We start from the raw sequence: 8,050 nt of genomic DNA, 5'->3' as shown, positions 1-8,050 counted from the left end.
ACTAGTGTCCTTACTTTAAAAATATGTAAATTAAAATCAAGCAGAACATATTAAATTTATAAGTAATTTACAATTAAGAATTTATTTTTTTCTTTGTAGCAAGACATCACACATTAAGAAGCGGATTGACAAAAATGAAGTCAGAAACATCAATTCAAAAGAAAGAGGGATACACTAAGAGATATTTCAATTTAAGTAGAGGAGTAGAGGGTCAAAGGGAACATACATTAATGCGTAATATAATACTAAAAACAACATAACGTCAAATGGTTCAAAGCTCGGCTTGTTCAAAAGACACGCACTGGAAAAATGGCAAGTTTGAGGAAGACGTGTTCATCAACATCAACATACAGAGGAACAACGTCACATTTCTCTGCATGCGACTCCGTCAAGTCTACACTTGATAGCGGACAGTAAGCCAACTGAGTAAAACTTTGTTAAAGTTAAAAGTACAGCACACGACGCAAGTTGTTGGGCTGTATCACGGATGCTATACACATAACAGCGATAACTGGGGCTTTAGGATGAACAGTCTCAGTGCCCTTGCTAGAGCACACACTGCAACAATCACTAAAAACTTCCTGTATCTACTGCCTACTGATGTACTGGCTGTAACTTTTTTGTTTTTGGAAATATCAAGGTAAACAAAAAAGCAAAATGTAATTCTAGTAGCCAAGTCTTTTTCCAAGTGACGTATAAAACAAAACAATATCAAGATATACAAAACACTACATACATCAGATTTTTTAAATGGAACACCATGTATGTATGACAAAACAAGCTAAAGTAAAAAATTCTTTAACTAGTCTAAATACTGCTGTATGTAGTCATCATTTTCCTGAACACATTTCTCATACCTTCTAATTGTATGATGACTTGCATTTCGTTACGTTTCCGGATTATCTCTTAACTGATTGGTTGCCTCTGAAATCCTTTGCCCCTGGGTTTTCTGCAAATTTCTTTTTCAGCGCTGGAAATATCTGTTTTGAGGAAGCTCGGCGCTCTGGATAAAGACTAATATACTGTCGACGAGCTGCGGTTGCACTTTTATTATTCAGAAAGTGTACTTAAAGCTAATCACGACTTCCACTATATAAAAATTTCCCATATTTGCCAATTTATCAAAAACGAGTTTTCTAATATATAGAGTGTGTTACATCATTGTAGTCGGAATAAGATAATCTATTGAAGACATATATAATATACAGCGTGTTCCATTTAAAAATATATGATGTAGGCTTATATGTCAGAAAATCGATAGTGTTTTGTTTTATACGTCACTTGGAAAAAAACTGGCTACTAACTTACATACTGTTTTTTTGATTACTATCATATGTCTAAAAATAAAAAAGGTACAACCAATTAAAATATTATCAGGATAAATTGTCTACGTCATGAGGTTATATTGTCGACAATCTCATTAAAAGAATCGCGGAAAATTTGCGTGGACGCCTAACTCACGTGAATTCCTTTCAATATATTTTTTAAATTTTTAAAATTGTATTATTTATCATTTACTGGGCGTTGTAATTTCTAATTCATATGAAATAAGAAGCTCGTATTCACTTGTGGAAACGAAAAACAACAGAGAAATGTGAGTAAGCGACTGAATTTGGCGCCAGAGTCGATCATTTTTATTACAGTGAAGATATCTTTAACGAATGGTTTTTCATCCGTCTACGCACTGATACCGCGATAACCAATAACACGCACTCGAGATAAAGCAAGCGACTCCTTCGGAATAAAAATGATACCCAATTATAGACAACGTTTGTTTTATTATACTAGAAAACACAAAATTTTAAAAAGTCAAAATTTAAAAAATTCAAAAACATGAATAAATATAAATAAATAAACGGACGAAATGTTATTCTCTAATATAATTTCAGAGATTATACCTTCCTGAATAAACAATACATTAGTTTATGTTATTCAAAACATATAATATAAAAAATGAAATAGATCAGTCCTTTCTAGACAGTTTCGAATAAAATCGTCTTAAAAGTTTTTTAAAATATAAAATAAAAATAAAGTTCGAGTATCAGGATCTCTGTTTAAATAATATTAATCTGTTTTGATAACAGTCGGTCGCGTTTGAATCCTCTGAGCAGTTTGATGCAACGGTTCAAGAACTTCATCAAGTTCCGGCTCAGAAAACCCAAATCCACCGAGCTCATGTACGCCAAGTCTCCGGTCGTTTGGACGCAGGTGGTTCGGTTTACCTTTCTGTTTTCGAAACGGTTCAACCATTTTGGTGGCCTACCTCGCGAAGCCAATATCTCATAGAAGTCAGACTCGGCCATCGTGACTACATTGCCGATTCCTTTTATGGCTAAACTCCTTTCCGTCATATTAAATGTTACGTTGGACTTCAATCGGAATTCGTCGAGAGATTCGAATATTCGAATATAGAAGTAGAGAGATTTGTAGATAACGCTTTCTAGCTGAAACGAAGCACTTCGCCCATAAAAAAAACTCATTGTTTGCTTACCATCTTCTTCGACGTCCGCTTCTTCTTAGTTTTCCGGTAGAGACGATTCAAGTACGGACATCTCACTCCGGATATCGCGTCTATGAAATGACGCTCCAGATTGTAGATGCTGATGAGTTTTGGGATGGTGACCGAAGCAGCAACGTCCCGTACTTTTCGCAAAGATGCAATCTCTTCTCTCTCTTGGCTTTCGCTTCGAGGCAGCAATACTATGGCGCAAACCAGACTCGTAAGGTCTGGTCAGAAAATTTTACGATACTGACGAGATGCAGACAATATAGACAGGGGGTTCTGGACTCACTTGCAAGATTCATTTCTCTTTGGATGCGTTTTTTTATGAAAAGGAATCTGAAACAAGTGAAATTAAATCACTAAAAGTTACACCTAAATGCACTTGTCAACATTACCGGCAATCAACGAGATGGATTACTTGTTTGGGGTTCAATTGAAATCGAATCGTCGCCCGCTTTTATAGATTTTCTGATATGGCGTCAGACAATTGAATAGATAAAATTAGTCCAGAAAGTTCTTAAAACTTATCTCAAAACGCATCGGCTATGCGCAGGGCAACGCCCGTCAACCAAGCTACCAAAGCGACTATGTGAAGTATGCTGAATTTGATTGATTGAATTATTTTACAGGTTTGCGATATCGCTGAGATCGTAGACATCTTGTTCCATACGAGGGCTTTAGCTCCCTAGTATTTCATCCTACATCGGCGGTACCGCAAGGCCCAAATTTATGACCTCTTCTTCATTGAAGATCTAATTGGTAAGTTAAATTGTAATAAATTAGTGTATGCTGACGATTTGATAATCTATCGCGCAATTAATTCGTTGCTTATTGCTTTAGGATAACATTAATCTAATATGCGAATGATGTCTCGTTAAGCGATTAGGTTTAAATGTTTCTAAGTGTATTTACTTATTTTAGAAAGCTGAACATAAAGATATTTAATTACGTAATAAATGGATCTGTATCGAATCGATTAAGTGAAGTTAGAGATTTGGGGATTATCTTCGATTCCGGAATTTCTTTTCGACCTCACATTGAGCAATTAGTATTATCGGCGTCAAGAGCGTTGGGTTTCGTAATAAGAAGCCCACACTTCAACAATACCTCAACTGTTATAATTCTGTATTATTCTTCCATGAGATCTAAATTACAATATGGATCGTTGGTATGAGGGTCAGTATATTAATGTCAGCTCGGAGTTGATCGAGACAAGGTTCTTCAGCTTTTAAGGAAGATAAAATATATCCTCACATTAATTCTTCAAAACTTCTGTATGGACGTTTGCATGGTACGTTGAACTTGTTGTTGCTTTGTTGTGGCTTTGTTTTATATAGGGTGTTTTTTTTTCAATGTATATAACTTTAAGTTGCAATAAAACAACGATGACATGAATTTTATTAATCCGAAAGATAATCATGTGGCATCACAATTTAAATATGATTTCTGGCATATGACCGCCACGGCTGGCGCGGATGTAGTTCAATCTGGACGTCCAATTTTCGATGACTTTTTCCAACATTTGTGGCCGTATATCGGCGAATGTTGTCTTGCAAATGGTCAAGCGTTTGTGGCTTATCCACATAGACCAATGACTTTACATAGCCCCACAAAAAGTAGTCTAGCGGTGTTAAATCACAAGATCTTGGAAGCGAATTCACAGGTCCAAAACGTGAAATTAGGCGGTCACCAAACGTGTCTTTCAATAAATCGATTGTGGCACGAGCTGTGTGACATGTTGCGCCGTCTTGTTGAAACCACATGTCCTGGACATCATGGTTATTCAATTCAGGAATGAAAAAGTTAGTAATCATAGCTCTATACCGATCACCATTCACTGTAACGTTCTGGCCATCATCGTTTTTGAAGAAGTACGGACCAATGATTCCACCAGCCCATAAAGCGCACCAAACAGTCAATTTTTCTGGATGTAGCGGTGTTTCGACATACACTTGAGGATTAGCTTCGCTCCAAATGCAGCAGTTTTGTTTGTTGACGTAGCCATTCAACCAGAAGTTCGCTTCATCGCTAAACAAAATTCGCTTATGAAAATCGGGAACAACGGCAATATCTTTTTGGGCCCATTCGGCGAATCTACGCCTTATTTGATGATCGATTGGCTTCAATTCTTGCACGAGTTGGATTTTGTAAGCACCTAAACCAAGATCTTTCCGAAAAATCTTCCATAAAGTGAATGGACACAGATCCAATTCCTGTGCTCGATGGCGGATAGACTCATTCTGGTCTTCCTCAATGCTACGCTCTACAGCAGCAATAGCTTCTTATGTACGCACCGTACGGCGTCTCTGGAAATGTGAGTTATCAATAAGAGTAAACGTGGTGCGAAAACGTTCCATGGTTAATCGAATTAACTGCCCTGATGGACGATTTTGTCGACGATAAAATGGACGTAGTACGCACAGAACCATTATTTTCGAAATAAAATTGCACTATTTGCAAGCGTTGTTCAGGCGTGAGTCTATTCATGATGAATTGCCAAACCAAACTGAGAATAAATCACTTGACAGCTGTTAAATCGGTCGCCATCTTGAACAGTAATGCCAACTTGAAGTTCTACACAACGAAAAAAAACACCCATTATAAGTCGCCAATTTTGGTTGTGTGTGGTGAACTTCAATATTGTTTCAGACATACGTGATGTTAATGGGGATGCGCTTCCTGAGATAGTTGACGACTTTCTGGATCATCCGCAGAGTTTATAACTGTGTATTAGTTTCCTTAGAGTACGTGTGCGAGTAATTTAGCTTCATTGTATTTTGTACTGTATTTTCATTATTTTTCTCTTATTTATGTATTTTCTGTAATTAGGTGCAAACCTGTTGAAATAAATTTGGTTATTATTATTATAGAGATTAATTTAGTAAATGTTTTTCTCTTTCATTAAAGTAAACTGATTTTCAGAAATCATTTGCAAGTAATGATTGATTAATTCATATTCATATAAGCCGAATAATATTGAGGTTTTTTATAGAACATGTCTATATTTTTTTACGTAAGCTTTGTTCGTTCACTCAATCTAACATATATACGTGGCTGACGATATAGATACAATATTTTCAATGTGTAGAAAGTAGAGAAATGCTACCTGTACCAAGTGAGCATTAACCAAATTCCATTTATTTTTAATAATAAAAATACTAACATGTTAGTCTGTCATTTCTATCTTAACTTTGTTTACCACTAAACGACCATGTCAGCATTTCAGTATTGCATCCCGAAGAATTTATACACTGCTGCAATCTCGCTAGTTCGAATATATTTCTCCAAATAATTTCGGCAATGTACAACAACTTTTATCCTTTTTTCGTTATTTATTTTGACTGTGGACCAATGAAGAAGAAAGAACGCTAAAGCCTTTTAATGTTCAGGAACATGCTGAACTCATTTAACACTAGGAAACAACTCGAAATAAACGATTCAGTAGTAGTAGTACAGCGTTCCCACATATAACGTCTGTTTATAGATATGAGAAAGTGACTACGAACTGAACGAATTACGAAAAGACCCGGGCAAGCTGTAAGAATGAAATATGGCCGAACAGGACGGTACTTTGCTTAGATTTTAATTATTTTAGGTTTTGTTAGGAAAGATACTAAACAATATTTATTTATTTATATAAGTACTTATGTTTAAATCTACCTACTTAAATTACTTAAAATTATTCACATAATATATCAGTATCATTATCGCTATCATCGTCCGTTCTAATTATTATTTGTTCTATATTATTGAACATTGGAGTTAACACGGGGAAAAACATTGTTCAATGGGATTAAATATACAGTGGTAAGATGGAAGCCTTAAAATTGTATGCCCTAGATTCTTTGCATAATTATCACAGACATTTCTGTAGGTTCAAGCTTTCTAGAACCTGAATTAATTGCTTTTTGGTATAATCTTCGTGAAAATAAATGTCGTTATTATACATGTAGTTGGGATTGTTGCTTTTGTGTCACATTAGTCAACTCTCTACTTTGATAACTTGCAATGTCCATTACAATTACGCTATTAGGAGGAATATTTGGAACTAGTTTGTTTTTAAACCAACTTTCAAATAAATTAGCGGTGGTGTCTTCATGGTAATCCAGAGAAGAATTTTTAATATTTTTCGCAGACAGAGAAACCAACCATCTTTAGAGCCAGCATGCAAAATAGTTAATCTTTTACCCCTTTTTGATGGCGCGTTTGTTTTACACTTTTCAGTTGAGTCAACCCAACCCTTTTCCGGGGTATCTTAAGTGCCGAACCAGGTTTCATCCAAGTAAATATTTGGCTTTTGTTGTTCTCTATAAATCATATTTTTTTCTAGATATTCCAGTCGCCATTTCCGAATTCTAAAAGATTCCATTAAAACTTGCCTTTTGTCAATTTTTTTAAATCTAAAACCCATGTGTTAAATACACCTCCGTAAGGTAGTTCTGCCACATTTAACACCGGTTTCATATTTTTCAAGCCTCCTAATTAATATATCTAATGTAGGCACGCTTTGTTCCTGGAATAACCGGTAAATTTTGCGCCGTATTATATCTTGATCACTTTCATCTACACTTGAGAAAATGTCTGCATCGCTTCTTTTTTTCCTCTCTGAAATGGGATTATTCACATTTTTTTTTCTTCTAAAGATGCTTGCTTGGTGGCACCACGTTCAATGAGAGTCAAATAAACATTGTTTATAACTTCCTTAGTCTCAATAGAACAGTGTTTTCTACATTTGGGCCGGAGCATCTCCTGGGATACAATAGACTCGCACATATTTTGCATAATTCGCACACGATTCAACACACGCTGTATTACACACGAAATAAGAATGATTACTAATAAACTTAAACTAAGTAGTATACCAAAGCAAGCAATATTAAAGACAGGTAGGTATAAAATTATTTTCTAGTACAGACCACAATTTTACTTGAATTTAAATGCCGAAACTTTAGGTCATAATCTTGTTGCTTTGTATGTTAATGACCACCCTTGGATAATCCCATTCAAAAGCAATTGGTCACTTTCTTATATCTATGAACTGACCATATCTAGACTTTACGAACATTTGCCAGATTCTATAAAAACAAAAATTTAGTGCCATAGTTTATATGAAAAATAATTATTTGCATTATATCTTGTTAGTTAAAGTGTGAAAAAATATGTGCTAGATTTGCGATCTGGCTTAGTGTAAAAAAAAAGTGATTAAAAAATATTAAGGTTTTATTTGCAGAGGCCTAACCTATTATTTACGAACCTTTAGGTGCATTGAACCGTGAAGAATCTTAAAAAAAAACATGGAAAAGTTATTCTGGTTTTAATTTCATCGTAGAAAAACGTAATTGTCCCCTCATTTGAAGTTTCCTTTACGCCCGATGTGGTTCGTGGGCGTCGGCTTTTCGAACTTTTCGCACGTCCGTGCGAAAGAAAGTGTTTACCGAAAATCGAAAAACGATTCGATCGCTCGCAACTGGGTCAGAGGTGAAAGTAACAGAAACTCAGGCGACGTTACAAAAAATACTTTTATTTACAATAAAAAAAGGGGGCGGA

The 8,050-nt window shown here is 35.4% G+C and overlaps 1 protein-coding gene across 1 annotated transcript; it reads right to left on the bottom strand.

Moving 5' to 3' along the window:
* Nucleotides 1–1,972: 1,972 nt before the first annotated feature.
* On the bottom strand, nucleotides 1,973–2,920 carry LOC132702507 (uncharacterized). The gene is made up of 4 exons (XM_060671171.1): nucleotides 2,899–2,920; nucleotides 2,793–2,839; nucleotides 2,492–2,727; nucleotides 1,973–2,444 (listed from the first exon to the last, which is right to left on the bottom strand). The coding sequence occupies exons 2-4, from the start codon at nucleotides 2,803–2,805 to the stop codon at nucleotides 2,055–2,057; spliced, it is 639 nt and encodes a 212-aa protein (XP_060527154.1). The 5' UTR covers nucleotides 2,806–2,839; nucleotides 2,899–2,920; the 3' UTR covers nucleotides 1,973–2,054.
* Between the last annotated feature and the right edge of the window lie 5,130 nt (nucleotides 2,921–8,050).

Source organism: Cylas formicarius, unplaced genomic scaffold (genome assembly GCF_029955315.1).
Source record: "Cylas formicarius isolate icCylForm1 unplaced genomic scaffold, icCylForm1.1 PGA_scaffold_5__7_contigs__length_24384050, whole genome shotgun sequence".
NCBI lineage: Eukaryota > Metazoa > Arthropoda > Insecta > Coleoptera > Brentidae > Cylas > Cylas formicarius.
The sequence above is the reverse complement of the archived record's forward strand: the minus strand, read 5'-3'. Positions and strand labels throughout refer to the sequence as shown.

Excerpts from the sequence above, each read along its gene's own strand:
- LOC132702507 (XM_060671171.1), bottom strand. Across the intron at positions 2,445-2,491 it reads AGCGGACGTCGAAGAAGATG|CTAGAAAGCGTTATCTACAA; the intron begins GTAAGCAAACAA and ends GCTTCGTTTCAG.